The following is a 21893-nucleotide window of genomic DNA, read 5'->3' on the forward strand; positions in this document are numbered from 1 at the left end:
GACACGTAGACCATTGGCACTAACAGATGGAGACAGAGACACAAAATCATTGGTTTTGCCTGAAATTCAGAATAAGCATTTATTATACGTTCAGCACCCTGGTGTGCTGATATGTTGGGGACCTTTCATATTTTTGTTGAACAGGGCAAGGCACACTTATTGGGGACAGATCATGGTGCTTTTCAGTTTCAGTTGCTGCATGATGCTCACTATCCGAAACGGCGTTATCATCATTAGCGTCTGGGGGGCTTCATGCAGACTCAACAAATGCAGCGGCCCAGTTTGATCATTTGTGTCAAGCACAGGTAGAACAAAATCCTTTGTAACCGAAAAAAATCCCTGGTTCAATGGCTGTTAATTAATTTGACCGTTCTGAAATGCGCTGAGCACTTGCTTCATTGGGAGCTTTTGACTGGGAGAGAGGATTGTTCTCAAAGGTAGTCTTATCTGAATCATCAGTGGCCTCTGAGCTGAACAGGTCATTGTGGTGGTCCTCATTAGGATTTTCTACTGCTAGTTTCTCATTCTGTAAATAAAGACAAAAAGTTGTAGTTTGGCAATCACTCCTGTTTTGTTCCGTAAAAGGGGAACTGCTCCTCTCATTTTTGCTATTTGCTTTGTCACAATGTGAATGTTTTACTCTGGAGGGCATCGTCCCTTGCATGCTGTCCTCAGTTTGATTTGTCCCCTCGCAGCAGCTAACAGCGACTCAGCACGGCCGCCTCCACATTTTGCATTTTTACCGCTGCTGTTGCTCCCCAATATTTATTTCCCCCGCCCCGACTGATCCTGTTATCGCTGTCATGCCGTAGGGGCCAGGTAAACTGTCATCTCCAAACAGCATGTGACTTGGCAGCGGCGACGTGCTGCCGAGGGGGAATTGATCGTCATTTGCCTTTCGGACGCATCGTTGTCATTAGGCTCCGCGGCAGATCTCTGCTCGTTATCATCAACGGGAGCATGCAAAGCGTCTGAATCGGCTGTCTGCACTGACAGTCTAAATGAGCCGGACTGACCTGAAGTCATGTCAAAGGAGGGGGAGGCGGGCTGTCTCGTCTCAGGGGCAGATTGCCTTTGCTGAGACCGGCCTCTGGAGGTGTGGGCCACAGATGACATGCTAACTCTGAATGGCCGTGGGTGGCCGGGTGGATGAGTCACGATGCATCTGCTGGGTTGGAACACCATTTACTGAAGTAGATATATTTACTTGCTTGAACCTGTGAGAGGTTAACCGGTCCTTGGCACCGGAATCAAAAATAAATGCCGGTATAATGTGTTTTGCTTGCTCCCTCTGATTTATAGTGTGTAAAAATGAATTTGTCTTTGAAACCAACCGTACCAAATGTATTCCTGTGATTGGAGATGCTGTAAATAATTCAAACACTGAGAGTATTTCCTGTAAAGTGCGGATGTGCTCTCAGGAACTCGGCTTTGATGGCCAATAGTGGTTTGGTGAGTGTCAGCCTATTACTAACGCTTTTCAGTACGGAGAGGGAGCTGATTTAGTAGCACTGCCGTGCGGGAGACGTCTTGGCTTCCATGTATCTCTACATTTGTGCTAACTCTGAATGCTTGATAGAGTTTTGGGTCAATTTTTGGTATGGCAGTCCAAAAAAAAAAAAAAAAAAGAACATGGACAAATTTGCTGAGTGGTTTCTTTAGTAAGTGAAGACGCAGATCTGTGCTCTGTAAGCATTGCCTTGTGGGAGGACGGATATCATTTTATTCTTTGTGCGAGGCTTTATTGATGGTTTCTGGCTCTGGGATTTCAGAGGTGATGGTAGTGGTCTGTGATTGCTTGTAACTTCGTAGGAAAATTGCTTATTTTGGACAACGTCATTCCCCAGATGAATGTCCTCGTTCTCAGGGGCTCCAAACTGTTCAACAGTGGCCGTAAGGCAAGTCCGTCTTCTGTCCTTTGTCTCTGTTTGTTTCTTTAGAACTAGTTGTAGGACCAAGGGAAACATTTGTTATGTCCTTTCTACCAATTTCTCTGTTACATTTAATGACTTCCTTGCTGGCGGCTTCCTCTCTTACAGCCTCTGCTGTTTCTTTTGTCAAGGACACACGACAGCATCTCCCACATCCCCATTCTCCTCTTTTATTCTGCAATTTTAGTATCTCTTTTGTCTCTTAAATCTCTCGCAGGACGCTTCGTTCTAAGTGTCCTCATCTCCTGCAGTGACCTTTTCAGTTTTATTCCCTGGCTTTGGATTGTGGTTTTTGAGTGAATCTCCGATTAAATTCCTGTTCTATTTTACAAAAGATTGAACCGTTGGTGCCACATGTTTATTAGTGTTAACATTGAACCTCCCTCTTTTGAGTGGTTTTTGATTGATTCTCAAAAAATCTGCTCATTTTGTCTCTTTGAGAATTAATTGCTTTTTCCATGAGTTTCTTGTTTTTTTCAACTTTGATGAACGATAGAGTGCTGCGTGGGAATCGGTCTCCAAGTGAGGAAAGTTTTACTGTATGTGGCCAGTTTTTTTTAAAACTTTGTACGCTACTTTATGTGTTGCTGACGATCCCAGCAGGAGCCCATCTGTGACATGTATTCAAAATGCTTTGACTATGATTCCCAGTGGTATGCAGGGATGAAAGTGGAAATATATACGGTCGTTAACCAGTAGTTCCCCCACTCCAGAACCAGAGTGCTTGTTAATGTTCTGCTGACTGATGTCTCTGTTCAGACTTTCTTTTTGTTCTCTAAATGACTGTTGATGTAAGCTTGGGTAATGACGTTGTAGAGCAACTGAAATCTGAAGCCAGTCCCTCTCTACTTGGTGAGTCTGAGGGGATTTCAAGCAGAGCCACAGATTTCTCAGTGCAGGGCTCTTGTCAATCTTTTTCGGCTCCCTGACTCCTCTTGGAAGATGGATTGCACTGTACTGAACAGATACTGGCTTCTTCCCAGGTTTGAAATGCTCTTTTTAACCTTCCCCTGGAGATTGTATGTTATCATTGTCATTACGCAGCACAGCCTGGTTATCGGTTGCATGAAGATGTGATGCAGACAGGATTGGAACTACTCTCTCTGCAGGTGTGAGAGCAATGGAGTCTGTGTTTCTGTGTGTCTGATTCCTCTCATCAAGCAGAGTGTGGAGGCAAAGAGAGGCTCTCACTGCCTCTGCAAACGAACGGCTCAGAGATGCCATTCACCAATGATTCCAATGCAGCTTGTCTGAAAGAAGAAACTTTCTTGTCGTGATTAGAAATCAATTGGGGTTTCTGATGGAGTGTAAATGCACATATATGATGGATTGTCCCTGCTTGATTTGACAACGTTATGCCCGTTGCTGGAAACAAAACCGCTTATTAAGGAAATCTAGCCAATCCTTTTGGGATTTGTGTTTTCTCACAACTCACAAGACCGCCTCTGGAAACCTGCCAGTCACTGGCACCGCAGTGTGTTTTTACACAGCAGTGCTACTACTGCCGCTGTGCCATGAACAATTATGTTCTCCTATTTAAAAAGGCAGATCTTTTGGTACAGTTGTGTCTTTTTTTGTTCAATGAAGTAACCTTGGAAACCAAAGACAAATATATACAAACATTTCCTCACAAACCTAAATTGTGACTCATTAGTTTTGTTGATCCATGCTATACTGTTTGTGTCCAATTGTGTCCAATATTTCTACACTCTAAATTCTACCATTATTTAAGACAGTAACAAAATTATAAAGGGTTGTAAATGACACTCGCTATAACGTTACAGCAAATACAACAAAGCAGTACATCATATACATCCAACAAATTGAGGAGTCAAGTAACTAAATATATTTGAAGCTATCAGATCAGATTTCTAAGACTCCTCTGATGAATGAAGGGAGCAGTATTGCTCTCATTTAATTTGTGCACCCTCAGCGACTGCGGACATGTTGAAAGAGTGTGAGCTGAAGAATTAGGACGCTCTCTAATTAGACAGTATTTTTAGATGTCTGTATCTGCATCAACCATTAAAGGTACAGTGAAGACACTATATTATACTGGTAGGAGTAACCTATGGTACGTTCATACCTCCACAGGGTACTTTAGGTTAAACCCTGTTGAAAACGTTTTTGTTTTTAGTGTTTAGTGTAAACAATTGGATTTCTCACTGCATTTACAAAACAGTCACGGATACAAACAATCTGAGACAACAGTAACAATTCTCCTCCTATTTTACGGTATAGATTCATGGTCGTCCTTTTCCGGCAGGTCACGCAAGTTCCTCAGGGTCACTAACTTCAGTAGAACTCATCTTCTGCGGACCTAGAATCGCCGTAAAAAACATTCTGTGCAAATTGCACGTACTCTCACACACAAAAACACACAAACAAACTTGCCCTCCACCCCAACCCCTACTCTATCAGACCGTTTCATGTAGCGAGAGCAAATATTATTCCAGTTCCCCTTTGTCTTTCCTAGTACAGATCTGCATCACAGTCGGTGTGTACACATTGCAGAGTTGCAGCACTGACCTTCTCACAGTGACCAGGCTCAACATTCACGTGCGAGAGCAGCACTGTGATGCAGCGGTTAGAGCTGTTGTAGCACGGCACCAGCAGCAATTCCATTGCACGGCCCTTTCTGTGAGCATAGAGGTAATCGTCTTCTCTCAATGATGCAAATTTAGCAGATACCAGACTCGTGTAGAGTGTAGCTGAGGGGGCCAAATTTGGGGGAAAAAAGCCTCCCCACCACCCAATGAATCCAAAGACAGATAACGAAGACGTTTTGTTATCAGTAAGGAGTCAATGCATCTTTTCTGCACAATTAAATTAAAATATAAACACACTGGGAAAACAGCCAAAGAAACAAGAAATAAGAGCCAAAGGCTGACACAAAGGAGATGACCATGTACGACACACAATTATGTAAGAGTTAGAGATTTTAGTTACTTAACATACTTCTTCTGTGTCTCACTCCAAATCCAATCAGCATGTTAATGCTGCCTGATCAATATCCATACTTCAGAATCCGACACCTACAACGTCACATTGCGTGAAAAATAACAACATATGTGAAGATTTCATAAGTTTATAGCCTTGTTAATAAAGATTAGGCAATTACAAGCAAAATTTTATTAAATTATTCGATATTTTCAAGACATGAAGAAAATGTAATCCATAATACAGAGTTTTAACAAATCATTAGAGTAGAAAAAGGGAAATGCAATGACTTCAAACCAGACGGGCTACAGGGGAGATCAGGACTGATGACAATCAAGGGGATTATAGAACATGCTACTGCGTCCATGTGGTAAGCTTCATACAGGAATGCAGAATCTCAAAGCCATGAAGTTCTCGAAGTTTGTCCACATGTCTGGAATTGAAGAAAGCAGCATATTATTAAGAAAAATAACAGTGACAATGTGTTTACTGGGGGGGCACTCAGTTGAAACAGCAGTTGCGTGAATTTAAGAACACATCTTCAACGCAGTCACAGCTGAGCTTTGTAGCCTGAAGGTTCTGTAAAATATGTTCCTAAAAACAAAGAGACATGTTTGTTGCAGCCTTCTTCCATTGTTCAGGACAGTGCAACATAACAATTATACTTACAAAATCTGAATGGTGCTGCACTATATGGAAAATGGCCTACAGCAACATAACATCGTTGTGTGGAAATAAAAGATGTTTACACTTGGATTTTACAGTATAAATAAAACCATTTCTGAATTAAGTCAATTGCAGAAATACTGACTTTGAGGTAAGAGGGGCTATAATAACCTTGAAGTAAATGTAGACGTGTAGCTTTTGTGTAATAATAACTAATGTTATATATGTAGTTGTATTTTGCATAAGATGTAGGTCTCGCCCAAATACCAAGGAGCCAAGGGGTAACCACGGTATTCAGAAGACATTCAGACCCCCCCTCATTTCTGTCATATTTTGTTCATGTTTGTTGCAGCAAAGTATTTAATCATTTAAATATATTATTTTGCCAGATATATTAGAAGAACTAGAATGTCTGACTTATCTGACTTTTGTAAGACAAACTGGTTGCAGTGGTCCGTTCACTTAAAAAAAATAATGCAGCACACAGAATATGTTTAAAACGTTGAAATTGATTGAGACGATGTCCTAGGCCATTGTCTAACACATAGCATGGTTAGACACAAATGAGTTAGGGCGTGTTCACACTTGACTTCTTTTTTTTAACTGCCATGTTTGCACAAGACAATTGTCAGTGTAAAATATAAAATCAGCATAGGTGTGTGTATATTCTGATTTTATTATACATTTATTCGAATGGTCTATTTCAGGCCAACCTGAGCCAGACATTTTATGCGTGACAAACTCTTCTAACCAGAGCCATAACATTGCATTGTCTCATTTCAGTGAGGCATTTAATCTAGTCTGTCAAGGCTCCTCGATACTACTGATTCTAGTTTCTAGAATCTAATCAGCAGCATGTGGTTCATAGAGTGAGGTGAGAGGGCACCTGGGCTCAGATTGACACAGCTTCCCCAGAGCAATGGCTGCATTTTGTCGCACAGCTGTCCTCTTAGCGTCCCCTGCAGCGTGGCGCAGCAGCAGCAGCACAATATCTGTGCCCAGCAGGGTGCTGCCAATTCCCTCCAATCCGAGGCAGTGGGCCAAGCACAGGGCTGCATTTCCTGTCACAATCTCGTCACAGCTGGAAGCCAGCAAATTGCGTAATACAGAAAGTTCTGTATGGGATGAGAAAAATAAACAAATAAGGAAGAAATCACAATTTTAAATGTATTTACAAACCCACATGCAATGTCTACAGAAACAGTATTCTGCACTCGCATATGGAAATGAATGTACACACACACACACACACACACACAAACATACTTGGTTTGCATATTATGCCAATTTGAAAATTGTATTCCCAAAATCATGAGAGACTTTGTTAAAGTAATACAAAACATGTCAATCATTTCTCACTTTTATCCGATTTCACCAGCTCCTCCTGTGCCAACGGACTGGCTGCAGTGCACACTGCCAGCGTCTTAATGGCATACTTGGTGGCAGACTTCCCTGTTCCCTGCATGGCAGACACAGGAGTAACAATAACATTAAGTTTTTACTTTATAAACTCGAATTGCATCTCTACAAATGTGTTTTTCTTTCAGAAAAAAATGAACTGAGATGGAGGGAGTTATTAGGGGAAAACATCATTTCAAATATTGTTTTATATATATATATATATATATATATATATATATATATATATATATATATATATAGTTATGTACTTTAAAGACAAAAATAGCAGTCCAATGTATACAAATAAGTGTTAATGTGTGTACAGCACCTTCAACAGCAAGCGCAAGGTTGGGACCACCCCCCCCTCAATAACATGCTGAACGGCCTGAGAGGACTGAGGGAGGACAGTGCTCAGCACGCCCGTCGCTCTCTGGAGGACAAGAGAAATGTTGTTATTAGAAGATAACTGAGGAAATAGAAAAGTAGCGTAAGAAAGACGGATGGAAAAAGCCAGCATATTGACAGGATGGAAGTGGATTAGGAGAAAACTTAAGAGGAAGACAGAAAGGCAGTAGAAAGAAACCCAAAACAGTTCCTACTGGACACAAGGAGAATTGGACAGAGAAGAAAAAGAGAAAACTTTTCAAAACATGAAATCAGAAGTTATGTAGTGTTTGCAGCACTGAAGGACAGAACGTCATTTGTAAACTGTGGAGTGAGTTTCACCTAATGAACCTTTTAAAGACAAGTTGATGAAAAAAAAGATGCAGCCTTTTGTCTTGCAGGAGGGATCTGTTGAGTCACACGTTGTTATTATTATATACAGTAATTTGAGTGCAGAAAATGTTTAAAAAAAACATCAAGGGCACAAATGACTAAATGAAGTGATACCTTTTTGATCAAAAGAGGGCAATGCAGCTTTCAGTTAAGTATCACTGCTGCAGCAGGTTGTCATTTTCACCCAATATGCTCGTATTAAATCACTGCACAATGCTTTTCCATTACCAAATGGAAGATAAGAGGAGGAGTTGGTAGACTACAAATCAGGGTCTAGCACCGCCTCCGAGCACAGCTCCAATGAGAAGATAATGGTGCTCGATAAAGGGACATTTTAACATCTTTTAGCATGGCTCAAGACACCCACACATTCCATTGTGGGGCAGTTGAGTCTGTGAAGTGAACTACATACTTCTCATACAATTCTTGCTAATGGAGAAATTAACTGGGCATCTGTGACCTTCACAAAACACATTTTGCTGAATGAACACGCTACCTTTTGAATTTTACATTATACTTAGGAATAGTATTAGTATGCAATTTTGAACAAAGCCCTTCTCTCAAGAAAGCTAATCCACTAAAGTTCAAACAAGAAATTACAACAGCAATAATTGGAGCTTCAGGGCTTTGGTGTGAACTTTATAATGCTTTAAATATGTACGAAATGAAGACAGGACAAGAAAAGAAGAAGAAGAAGAGAAGAGAAAAACAAGGATTTTCGGGTTACGTAACTATTTCCTGTGATGCAATGAGAGAGCACTAAAACAAAACAAAGAGACCAATGGGTGGAGGTGTGGGACTCTGAGGGCATCGTAGAGGCAGAGTGAAACCTCTGTAACAACCATTAGCACAGACAATAGCACCTGGAGCCGGAGCTCTAATCATTTGTCATGACACGTGTAGGATCTTCTAAACATAGTGGCTTGCTGTTAATACCTTTTTCAGTGAGCTTCTAAGGCCCCAGAAAAGGCCCCTTAATCCTGACGTTTGTCTTATATTTTTTGCTGAATAATCTTTAATAACGCTTTTATGCTTTATAGGATATATGAATGTCTGGCAAACAATGACAAAAAATATTGTGATCAATTGTCTTCTAAACATTCTTGGTATTACAGCCAATCATGAAAACCACATGGGAGCTATGAAACAGAGGGGAAACACCATAAGTGAAGTGTTTTAAACCCTGCTGAGTACGGCCCTGTAATAGATAGCTATAGTTCACTCACAGTTATCACTCCTCCATCAGTGTCCCTCAGCAGGCCCAAGCAGCAGCTGCAGAGTGGAACAGCTTGACCCTACAACAACAAGAGGAACGTGTTGCTAAACCCATTTTCACATGTGTTTCACCTCTGAATGGGTGGCAACGCACACCATGGTTCACACAATTACTCCCTGTTCTTTCCTTGCCCATTGGCTTTTGCTATGTTTTACAATGCAGCAGATTTTAAACTAACATGGAGTTTATGTTCTAAAGAATGTAATTCTATCAAGGTGGCCTCCAAAGCGAATGACAATTCTCCTTCACCTTATCTAGGACAAAGTAATAGGTAGTACACAGCTCCCAGTATCGAGATAACAAGAACTAAGACTCTACCCAAGGCCAAATAATTATGATACATCACTGTACTTACCTGAATGATTGGAGAGCTGATGGCTGAAAGGTTGATGATCAAACCAAGCATGGGGTAAATTACCTCTTTGAATTCAGATGCACTGCACTGCCTCTGCAATGATAGAAAAACAGACCCTGCACTGAATAAAACGCATACAGAGAGTTCAAAAAACATTCTCAACTCAATTCACAACTTATCTCATTTTTAATGCAAAATGTGTAATGATACTGACAATGGCGACCACAAAAGCCTTCCAACATTCTAGATCATGAGCCACATTGCGGCAGATGACGTCATCTCGAGCCAGACAGCCTATAACCGATATCACCGATCCAAGGACATGCCGGTTGGACTTGCTGATATTTCTCTGACAAAAGGAAGAATAACAGTTGTGCACAGACAAACATAAACCCACTGATTGCATACTGTGTATTAATATGAAACGTTGTTTGTACACATATCTTACCAGTAATGTTGTGAATGGCACGATGACAGAGTCTGTCAACACGTCCCTTAACTGAACGCAACATCTGTAAGTATGACAATGTTCTACTGATTGACATGTATATGGGCGTTCATGTATAAACATTCACATGATTTCACTCCAAGCAAAACACTCAAAGGTGATTCCAAGCCCCACACTGTGTCAGTGGCAGCAGAAAAGCAACTGTGGGTCTGGGATGCATTCAAGTGTTTCATCGCTAGCGATCCCCAAGAGTGGTGAGTGAGGAGTCAATGACTGCCAGAAGGTGTCATGAGAACTGAGTTCTCTGCTGTAACCAAGAAAGGTTTTTAAGCATGCAGCGATAAGGCACTACAAATATTCTGGAGTTTTCTGTTAGTGAGAAGCCACAGAGGTGCACAGTCACCTCAGCCAAGGATGCGGAGCCTCGCACAGTTACACACATGACCAAACACATGACCTCGCTCCAGGCTTACACCGGGCAGAGATAAATAGGCTGTAAAACCATATGTTCACACACATACATTAAAGGATTTGTAAGATTCTGTATTGGTATGGAATTTGCTAGGGTTTTGCATTGTTTTTTACCTTATTTGATTTCAAACATTGATTGTGTGGAGCTTAAACACTCAAGAGAAAACTCCCTTAGGATTTAACACATTTTTGTTGAGAAACCTTTGAGCAATAGACAGGGGAAATTGATCTGCTCATTCCACTGCTTGACACCTCGACTTATTTCAGGCTCTGTTGGAGAGGCTGGGTCGTCCTTTCATGTCTCGTTTTCACGAGGAGCCAGAGATGAAAACAGGTGGAGAATGCCCTTTTGCCTTCAAGGGACTTCAACACTTGTATAGCACATGTTGAATTATTAAAGATGCCACACTTTGCGGTTCTCCTACTGACATGAGGTGACCATGGATTTTAATTTACTTTAAATATACATGGCTACGATGTGTGCGTCCATAATTGGCAGCCTGTATTGTAAATTCTGCAAATCTGCAAATATGTATTTCCTTGTCCGGAAATAAAATGGATCATTTCTTAGAGTGTGAGGAGTAATACTTGTTTTCTGCAGCAAAGTGTTCTAGAATGTCGACTGCTGCTTTGTGCTGCTGCTTTGGATTTGAGGCGCACGCCATGAGGTTCTTCACTAACCTTTGGATCCAGATTAAGAATAGAGAGAGATAAAGAAAAAGGGAGGATAAAAGAAAGGATAGAGAAAGAGAAAGAGAAAAAAATAAAATGATATCAGTCCAATAACAATAACAACAACAACAACAACAACAAGCAATAAAATAATGAATCCTTCCTAGTTTTGTGAGAATCCAATTAGCTGCAGTTCAAATGACCTTCGGCCAGAGGCTGACCACTGATCTGGTTAAGTAAAACAACAGGGGTGTGAGTGCGGCAAATGAAAAAGTATTAAGCCTAATTCATTTGATTGATTAGCAGATATACTGAGCCTACCATCGCTGTCCACGTACTAAAGGCGTATTTCTACTTCTGCTACCTGATCGCTCTCATCAGCGGAATCTAACGACAACAAAAGGGAATGTCTTACATCGGCACATCCAGGTTGTCAATGGCCAAACGTCTTCCATGTGGCGTCTGTGAGTACACACAAATTAATGCCAGGCATTCTTTCTGCACGCCAACGTTCTCTGATGTCATCAATTGAACAATGGATTGTCTGGTGAGTTGGAATGTCATCAACATTTTCTGGTTTTCATCTGGAAGCAAAAGGAAAACATGGTATATAAAGATTAGGTTTGCTGTAGTGTGTAAAGAACAGCAAACTAGTCCGTACACATTCTGAGGAATGGTCTTGAAGGCCTTGTTTTCAATATGGAATTAACATGCACACACACACAAAATGTCTAACAAATGCATTTTGATGCTACATAGCTTTATTGATTCAGAGTCAAATACAGGTTTGACAAAAGATAAGTAATCAGTAGTATTTAATCTACCATGTGCAGTAATGCCACACTAAAACAATACATTTTATTAGTATTCCAATTCTTTATTATTTCCTCTTCTCCTGCTTTATCAACGAGAGCAAAATGCTACAGAGGAAAGACATACCGTTTCCACAACAAACAACCCTCCATAACTTTAGAGCCGACGCACACATTTCCTGGCTGTCTGGATCCTTTGTTTTCTGCAACAGACAACTGCAGAGAAGATAAAATGCAGTGCTATTAGCATAGTTCTCTTATACTTATATATATATATAAATGACATACATATCACCCCCTCATTTCTATGAAATGTTAATTCAGTTTTGTATTAATCCGGAGTAGTTTTGCAGTTTGGGCTCCACTGCTGCAGCAGCTGTGGTTGAGGGCTTTACTCAAGGGCACCTCGCTGGTGGTAATGATGAATAATAGCATCCCCCCCGGATTTAGCTTGATGGCCTGGGGAATAAAACCAATTGACATCCCCCTCGTCTAACCTATAGGCCACCAACTGGCCTTCACGATGCACCTTGAATCTTAATTGTTTGTCCAGACCCTTCTTTCTTTGATTCTTGAATAGAGATGTTGGGTTCTTGTACTGCACAGCCGGCCCCAATGCACTGTACCTTGTTTTGACACGGCACACATTGTTTCCATTCAATTGTTTCCATTTAGCTTGCCGCAGTGTCTTTGTTTCCTAATTTCACGACGTTCAGACTTCAATTTTGTCGCACTCTGTGTGCTAACTGGAACAATGAGGTTGCCAAAAATTATAATGCGGAAAGTGTTAGATTGACAAGACAAGTGCAGGATGACATTACTGATCCGGCATGAAGAAGTCATAATCTTGAAAAAGCATCCCCTCCTTCGGGGAAAAAACATAGGAGCTTTGTTCATTTCAACACTCATCTCGATTTTCATTGAGATCCTCTTTTTCTCTTTGTGCAATCGCACAAACAGCCACAGAGAGAACGGGAGAGAGAGAGAGAGAAAGAATATTCTCTCTAGCTTAGGCCATCATTGTGTATGTATTCCTGTGTCTCACGGTCCATCTGTCAAAGCTCCACTGAGACTGACAGCTACCTCTGCCTCTGGTCTCCTTACCTTCTCACCGAGTCATTGCTGCTGATGACACTGAAGCCATTATTCAGTCTAAAAAGGGTCCGTGCTGTGCCTGTAAGATAAAAAGAGAACAGTAGGTAGTGTAAGAAGACAGGAAACTACACACGTACAGTATATATGACTATACTACACAAGAATATATGAATAATTGAATATATATATATATAAGAAAGGAAGGAATGTTACAAAAATGTGTATTTTCCACTCATTATGAGTTGGGTATACAGAAACTAGAGTAGGCCAGTGAGGGAACACCTTCAGGTGAGTCAGCAATTTCATGATCATTTCTGCAAGTTATGTAAGTTTTGCCCTTTTCTTCATTTAGTGGTACTTTGAGACAGGCATTATATAATTTGACAGAGCATCTGTATTCATCTAAATTATGAAAAAACAATGATTGGATAAGAAATGTTTGCCATTCTGCAGTGGGCAGCCAGCGTAAAGAATTGAGGTTATGACAGAGCTCATCATTAAACAAGAAAGCAGGTTGCCTATAAAGTTCTGGTTTACTGAGCGACGAGCTACAGGCTTCACGGGATCGATTCCATCAGTTTTGGCTGTGTGTTAAAAGTAGCTGCAGTTAAACGGGGCCTGTAACAGCTGCAATCAGGTGCAGCGAGCCCGAACTATTTCTTTACAGCTTCTTTCTTAGCTGAAATAGAACAAAATAAATTCTCCTGAGTGAGCCGTTAAACTTCTGAGGATTTCTGCCTTTTGGCAATAGCTAGGAAGTGGTATCAAAAGTGTGGAGTTTCACAGTCGATTCTTAGGGTCAAAAACATTTACAAAAATATCAGCAGCTGACGGAGGGAGGGTGAACAACCTGGTGGAGAGCATCTGCTGCCTGTATAATTTGGCCTCTAAAGAAAATGTTAAGCAATGTTATATACAATCATTTTTTACTGAACATTAATCATAGCATTTCCTGCTTGGCTTCATTCACCTCAAACATTTTGTAGCAAGCACCCTGCTATTTCTAAGCAAAAGCCAGTCATGATTTATTTACGTAATCAAGTTGCAGTATGGGAATGGCTGCTGCTTGTTTTATGTTCTTTGATATACAGTTGTGGGTGTGTGGACGGAATTCTTGTTTGTAACTAACTATAATAAGGTGCTATGCCTTGATCAGGGATGTTGCAGGAAAATAAAATATAGAATATGTATAAGCTTTGATAACCCCAGGCATGCCTCGGGGACTCTGTTCATGGTCCTTGGGTTAGCCTGTCGTAAATCTAGAAAGCCAATGCTGCACACTGTATATTTGAAAGGATTGAGTGCAGGAAAAGGCACTGCGTTTCTGGAATGTACACCTGCTGTCACAGGCTGCTCTCCAGACACCCATCGTAATGCCCCTGTTTGTTCACTCAAAGACAGTAAGTACAACTCACAATACCTGCACTGCCCTTCACCAAGAGCTGTTGAAATACCTTGAAGTTCAGTATTCAGTAGTCCTGCTCGCTCGAAAAAGCCCACTCAGCAGTTTAGCAACCAACTTACATCATCATTTATACTCAGTGTTATTACGCTAATCGAGATTGTCGGAAACAGATCACAAATCAAATCATACAAGCACTGGAGGGGTTGACCCCTCTACAGGCATTGCTAAACCACCACAACTTTTTTTTATTGATGTGATTATAGAATAAAAATTTGGTTCAGCCCAGCATTTCTTAGGCAGCGGTTAGTTTTATAATATCTTATGTATACCTATGATCTGCTCAGTGGCCAATCACGCCAGGCAGCATTACGTTTTTCACTCTTTCAATGTGGCTTTATACTCTACATGAAAATGTCTGACAGGTAAATGGAGCATGAAAATAAATCAGTGATTGATAGTGTCAGGTCCTCCCTCTGTTCGATCATCATAAAACTAGACATGAAACTTCACTTCTTGCATCACTTTTTGCATCCTGGTTCGACTTGATAAAATAACCTTGAATGCTCTCGGTTCTTAAATGATTTCAGAAAACTTTGTTTATCCCTCACAGTTAATAACCTCGGGCAGTATTGTCTAAAAGATATTCATCAGGTCTCCACTTAACGATAGAATACAAAACAGTAGGCACTTTACTCTTAGAAAAACAATGTTTTCCTTTAAAGAATTCAAGTCATCATGCGGTGTGTAATGAACAAATAAATGGTTATTTGGGGGGTGAAGTATTTAATTACCTTCCTTAACCTTCCAGGCCTTAAAAGGCTCATTCTTTTCTGACCATTCTAGCCACTAAACTTTGAAAATACAGTAGGTAGACCAGTGAAGAAAGTTACTTTTCAGTAAGGGTAGACGCACATATTCAGTATGTGCAAAACGTCTCCCAAAAGAGCACTTACAGTCATTAACAGCTTGTGACAGACTCTCCAATCCTCCACAGTAGTACAGAGGAATCTGGCCCGGCCTTGACAACTTCTCCAGCAGCTGGGGCACTCGTGTGTTATTCCTCTCTCCCTTGTCAAATTCTTGCCTTGCATTCATCTCCTGACTCTCTCTCCCCTCTTCTAAATCCACCTGGGTCAGGTATTCTGCATGGAGAAAACAAAAGTGATGAATTAAGGTAGGAGAAAGAGTGGGTTTTTTCCTCTGCAGTAACTGGAGTTTCTGTCAGTCTTTTGTCACAGAAAAGAAAGTGTCATAATAGTATAAAATGAGATGATCACCCTACTTGCTCATTTCCATAAACATGCACTCCCGGAGCACCTTGGGCATGCAGGTGGTCTGCCTTCTTACAGTATAATAAGTATGAGGAATGTAATACTGCACCGGATATTAAAATAGCAAAGAGAGTGCACAGTGGAATAAACGTAGACCCAATATGTGGAGCTCTATTTCTTTATCTTCTATGCTGCTTGTCCTATTTACAGGGTCACAAAGTCAATCCCAGCCAACATTGGGTGAGAGATGGGGGGGTTCACCTGGATTGGTCCTCAGTCAATCGCAGGGCTGACACAGAGACAAACAATCATTCACTCTTACATTGACACACCTACAGGCAATTTAGAGTCATCGATTAACTTAATCCCAGGGGCATTTCTTTGGATTGGATGGAAGAAGCCACGCAGACACGGGGAGAACATGCAGACCCCACACAGAAAGACTGCTTGGAGGAAATCGAACCCAGGAACTTCTTGCTATGAGGAGTCAGGACTAATCAGCACACCACCGTGCCACCAAATTTAATTTTTGGTTTAAGTTAATGAATTGCCAATTAAGACACTTATCACAAATGGATGTGAATATATTAAAGTCCAACATAACCTCTTGAGAAAAGCACATGTTCTTTACCTTTCACCATCTTCTCCGTCTCAGGTTGAATTTCCACAATCTTTTTAAAGCACTTTCTGGACTAAAAAAATGGAAGAATTGATTTAATCAATGGGTATGTGATGTGTTTCATGATGTAATCCTAAAGACTTTATTGAGAAATAAGACATTATTTCAACATAATATTTTCAATAATCAGATATCAATATTATCAATATCAAGACAAGGGCAGCTGGCACGTTTGCTATCTATTCCAGCCATACGACTCTCATTATATGGTCATGTTTTTACGATAGCTAAATGAGATGCTGTTTGTACATTGTGTAAAAAATCCAGAGTGATAATGACAGTAGTTGTTCTTACCTCCTTATACTTCTTTAATGCCAGGTATGCTTTCCCCATGTGTAGGTAAGCCTTCATGCACCTCTCATTACACTGAGAGAGAGAGAGAGAGAGAGAGAGAGAGAGAGAGAGGAAATGATCAACACTCGCACAGTATGAAATAAATGTTCTAAACCCTGCACTCATACAAATGTGTCACAGTGATGTTGCTACAGAAAATGAACAGTTTCTTTTTGCTAAGTACTCCTATCCAAAACTCAAGTGAGATGTTATCCTGGTAAACTTGCATCATTCATCTTGACTGACGCAAAGTAAACATAACTCTTTACAATTTACCAAAATCTCAAGGAATTTATAAACATTGTTTATTTTTATCTACTTCTATAAACACTATGTTCTGTAGATGACCTGTATCTGGCAGCCATCACTGTTTCTGTTTAGGCGCACTGTAGGAGAGCATAGCATTCCACACTTAACCCGCCCAAAGATCTCTCCCCTGAACGGGATTCCCAAAAATCCGTGCCTCTCATGCCTCCCTTACAACCTGACGAATAGGGCCAGCTACGCCTTACCTTCAGGGCCCATTCACAGTCACTGATGGCCTCCTTGTACTTCCCCAGCTTGATGTGGGCCTGAGTAGATTTGAACATTACATTACGTTTTTCATTAATATCATATGCTTTCAAGGTGCTTGGTTTTGACTATAGATTGCAGAATAGACTTAATGAAAATAATCATACTGAAATTGAAACGGCTGAAAAACCATGGCTCAAAACATCTATCAAACCAAATGTTTCTGCATTAAATTGTAGTTTTAGGCACACAAAAGCAGATCTGTTTTGATTATTTATTCTGTCATATTTACTTGTGGGATTGAATTATTGAGTTAAAACAGATTTGTGTTAAACATTTTGAAACATTTGTGTTAAACAATTTGAAAGATTAATACAAAAACTGAAGATATTTACTTGTGCTCGGTTGGTGTACAATGGCTGCATGTCCCTCAGTTCAGCCAAGCCATCACTGTAGTACTTCACTGCAGTTTCATAGTCTTTTTGAGCATAAGCTTCATTTCCCTTGTCTTTGGATACTGCAGTGACACAAACAATTCAACATTTAGACATTGGTAGATCAACAGAGTAGCAAGTGCGGCGCATTCTTAAGGATTGTCAAGGAACACGGAATGACACACCGGCAGCCTTTTTTGCTTTTGCCGATCTGCTTGCTCTCCTGTCCTCAGCATCTCTCTCCATTATCTTCATGAAATTATCTGGTGAAAAAAAAAGAATACAACGAGACATATTGGGGAAAATAAAGGCAAAACAAGCTTTTTTTCAGTAATTGATGTGTTGATGCCCCTCTACAGCTGGCAACCATTTGTGTGGCTTCTCCCACATAGTCTGATGTATTTCTATCGTCAGTATAACAAGTCTAGCCCCAAAGTATTTTCAGATGCTTTCAGAAAACCAAACCAACAAAAATACACCACTCATGTCCAATCATTCACCTCCTCTGATCCATAGTAGACCCCGCCTTGTTATGATAGTGTGTTTGATAAGGGAGAGAAACTTCTGCAAACTAAATAGACTAAGATATCGCGGAAAGTGGCCCGCTGTATGGCAGTGCCTAACCACGTACCTTGTACCACGTCTCTCATTGAACTAATTGACCTAGTTGACCTAATGCTCTATAGTGAACTCTATAGTGAACACAACGGTCAGGACAATCAGATAAAAACAGATAAAGATAGTTGTATTAGAAAGTTATATTCATTGCTGTATTTGGTTTGAATCAGTGAAAAAGTCATTTTATAGGTGCTTAAATGATATAAAAATTCAGCGCAAGGGGAAACCAAATATCCTGCTCACCTGGACTTTCATTCTGCAGATCCTATAAAACAGGGGGGAAAATTAAAGAGAATGTTAAAAAGTTAGCTTCTACAACTGTGTGTAGCCTTGTGCCTTTTTACAGGAGCAAAACTGAAAAGGTAGCAGGTTTTGGCTGTTGTTTGTGTGTTGCTTGGGGGGGGGACAGATACAGCAGCAGAGAGAGTGAGAGGCAGACTCAGGCATTAGAGGCATGAACAGAGTGAGGAAGAAGGAGAGCAACGCAAAGGAATCCAACTGTACTCTGGTGACTTTGTGTGTCTCTTTACCAAGGGACGCTGAGGTGGAGGGTTTGTGTTGTTTTTTGTCTTGTTGACTTTAGTGCTGCAGGGTTCGTCCAAGGCAGCGACGTAGCAATCAGCTCTCTCTAGTGCTTTACGCTGGACCTCGACATCGGGGGACTTTAGATCCATCACCAGCTCACCTGAAAATAATGAATCATCTGTTTTCAGGCTTAACTCGTATATTCAGCGCATTGAGTGATCACTTATGTTGTGAAAACTACAACCCGGACTTCGATCATCAACGTTGTTTATTTTAACCTGAGGGAAGTTTTCTTTCATTTATACATTTTACCTATATTTTACCCTTGGGTTACAGAAAACAGTATGGTATGTTCCTTTATCTAACGTTAAGTGTTAAGGCAGTTAGCAAACTGATTCTGGCACCATATTATTCTATACGTCAGCTAATTAGCAATTAGCTAGCTCTAAGTATTACTATGTTACTCACTTATTTCGTCAACATTTTTCAAAAAAATCTCCAAGTCTTCAATTTTGTCCATCGTAATGTGTCCTTTGGAGCCTGCTTTGATTATTTAAGTTAACTAATTAAGGTATGTGAGAGTTGGCTCTGAGCTAAATGTATTTCACACTGACTGTCCCAAGGCTCCGCGTTGAGTTTCCATGGTGACGTGTGGCTTTCACGGCCGCTCGTAAACTTGTCAGCTGACACTGCCGTTGTATATTATAGTTTATTATGGTAAAAGGAGAGCTGAAATCAGGGGAGTTGTAACCTACGTTATAAATTTATAACAACTGATAACCAAGCATACGAAACTAGTTTTTGTTTTTTTATAAAAATTCCGATTGTTACGTTCTTCTCGAAGGCACTCAAAGGCAGCACTTCTCACCTTTAATATGTCACCATTTTCCACAGCTATCAACACCCCTTCAAACGTCTTTATACCTCCATCTGTTAGTCAGGTACATAGTGGCCAAAGATACTATGTCCCTCTTCCTCACTTATTAAACTGGCTTTAAAAGTAACCATCATGCCGTACGGGTCTATTACACTCCTTTCTCCTCCCATATTCTCAGTAAAAGAACAGCACTGCCTCCTTGTGGTTAAAGACACATAAAGAGACCAAGCTGTGAAAAAACACGTTTCTCCCCTATGGTGGTAAATTAACCTTTTATGTTGACAACACTTTAAGAAATAAAGAAACCCTATCTACTTAAGAATATAAAGATACACAGTAAGTTAATAAAATGAATGGAATATAGACAGAAAAGGAATTGTTTTTAGCAATTTAATAGTTTTTAAAAACATCAATTTGGAACAAATTTCAAAAAGTATTGTAGAATTACATTAAGAATAGGAATGTTATTTAAACATGCATATTATATGATGAGTTTGTTAATTATGAGGAAAATGTCCCTTACGCTATCTATAGTGTCCATGAAATGACTTGTGAGAAAATATGTTGTGCCCAGTAGACACAAGCATTAAACAACATCATTTAGCCCAACTGGACTGCATCATTTGTCCTGCAAATGAATGGGAGCAATGACCTCATCCAGAAGACCGCTCAGCTCACAGAGAGAGATCTGCAGACAACAACATCCCCAGACAGTGAGACTCTTTATCCTCAATCACACAAAGATAAGGATAGAAATTCCATTTCATCAAAACAACACTTTGTCACTTCCGATTCACTTGGATCTGTTTTTTCAAAATTCTTGGTTGCAGGCAAAGAGAGAGCTGTACATGGAATGGCGCCGCTTCCAAAGCAGTCAAAGCAGCAGACTTACTAGATCTGTTTTAAGAGGTGACTGTTATTTCACATAGCTCAAGCTTGTTTAGCAGATCTACATTCTTTGGCAGGCAGCTCAGTCGTGGAATGCTCTGCCGGCACAAACTGCCAATGCTGTCGGGGAATCAGCTCAAGCAGTGGACGCCTCGAGGACTGCAAAGATCCTTAATGTGGCTTGACTTGTCGGGGGAATCATTATGATTATCATAATCATCGCTATCAAAGCCTCTTTTTTTTAAAAAGTGAGGAGAACATTTGGGGTTCCTGTGTTCGAGATCCCCTTCCCCCTAACCAGACCATAAAGTAGAAACAGATGTCTGCATTTGTGTGCACATGTAGTTTGTACCATGTACTTGTGGTTGTGAAGGCCAGCAAAAAAAATCTGATTTTTTTGGACAAACAAAACTTTTTGCTGTTTCCAAAAAACAATTGAATAAAAAAACTTCCCCACCTTGTTAAAAATGTGCCTTTCTTTGTGGCTCATGGAACATGACATCTTATTTAGCATTAAGATTGTGTTACTGTATTAGCAAACTGTACTTAATGTCTAAAAGACAACCTGTCTGTTGCAAATTGTCTCTTATTTGTAGATTAAATTCATGTAGATAATGTGCTTCGGGTGCTTGGTGTTTATTTTCCCATCACTTCGGGAAGGTTTGTCTGAGAGAAATGTTACACATATCGTTGTAATCAAGGTGAAATGCGCGTGCTGTTTGCTGTCTCCGTTTCTTTGTTAGCTTCTAGCTTCGATCGATGGGGCCAACTAGCGTAAGGGACATTTTCCTCATAACTAATCTTTAACTATTAGTTTGAATTGTGTTCGGAGCATATTCAAGCGGATTAGTTTGCTTTGTAGCCCAGACTCTAATGTTTCCACCAGTGTGAGGCATTATTTGTTTGTCATGAGTATCTTTTATTGTGAATTATAAATGTGAATTTTTTCGGGGTACAATAGTGTTTGCCCCCTTTTTGGGAGCTGTAAGGCTTTACCTTTATTATCTTTACATATTTCTCACCCCTTCTGGTTAGATGATGATAAAGAAGAATAAAGTGTGAGTGATAACTTTTTTATTTAGGGTCTACGCTTGGTACAGGAGGCAAAGTTCTTTGTTTGCATTGTGGAAATTGATGTTCTTGTCGAACAATGTCAAAGGCAAATGCTTTTTGAGCATTATTTGGTCTAACGTCTGTATAAATACACACAATACAGTATAGCGCACGATATAACAAAAACAACAAAGGACTATCTATTGAATCAAACAGTTGTTATGCATCACAATTGTGGCTCCTCAAAAAAGTGTGTTTGAGTCATTTCCTGCCTACACCTGCCTTCTCCCTCCTATGTTTCTCAAGCAAGTAAATTCATTAACCCCCAAAAAGCCCCCTGATCTCCAATACGGGTCTCTTTTTCTCTCCTCAAGCTGGTCATGTAGCTGTTAGACCTAAACCCTATAAGCCACACCCATGGCTGATAAAAAGCTTTGGATCGCAAACACCAGC

The 21893-nt window shown here is 40.3% G+C and overlaps 1 protein-coding gene across 1 annotated transcript; it reads right to left on the bottom strand.

Moving 5' to 3' along the window:
• Positions 1–5063: 5063 nt before the first annotated feature.
• ttc12 (tetratricopeptide repeat domain 12) lies at positions 5064–19257 on the bottom strand. Its single transcript, XM_037472151.2, has 21 exons — positions 19091–19257; positions 18628–18782; positions 18341–18362; positions 17665–17742; positions 17441–17562; positions 17045–17104; positions 16494–16565; positions 16152–16212; positions 15203–15391; positions 12854–12923; positions 11877–11965; positions 11353–11521; positions 10854–10946; positions 9795–9858; positions 9561–9695; positions 9347–9439; positions 8942–9010; positions 7267–7368; positions 6897–6996; positions 6424–6652; positions 5064–5304 (listed from the first exon to the last, which is right to left on the bottom strand). The coding sequence occupies exons 1-21, from the start codon at positions 19140–19142 to the stop codon at positions 5226–5228; spliced, it is 2103 nt and encodes a 700-aa protein (XP_037328048.2). The 5' UTR covers positions 19143–19257; the 3' UTR covers positions 5064–5225.
• Positions 19258–21893: the final 2636 nt, after the last annotated feature.

This window comes from Pungitius pungitius, chromosome 3, assembly GCF_949316345.1.
Source record: "Pungitius pungitius chromosome 3, fPunPun2.1, whole genome shotgun sequence".
NCBI lineage: Eukaryota > Metazoa > Chordata > Actinopteri > Perciformes > Gasterosteidae > Pungitius > Pungitius pungitius.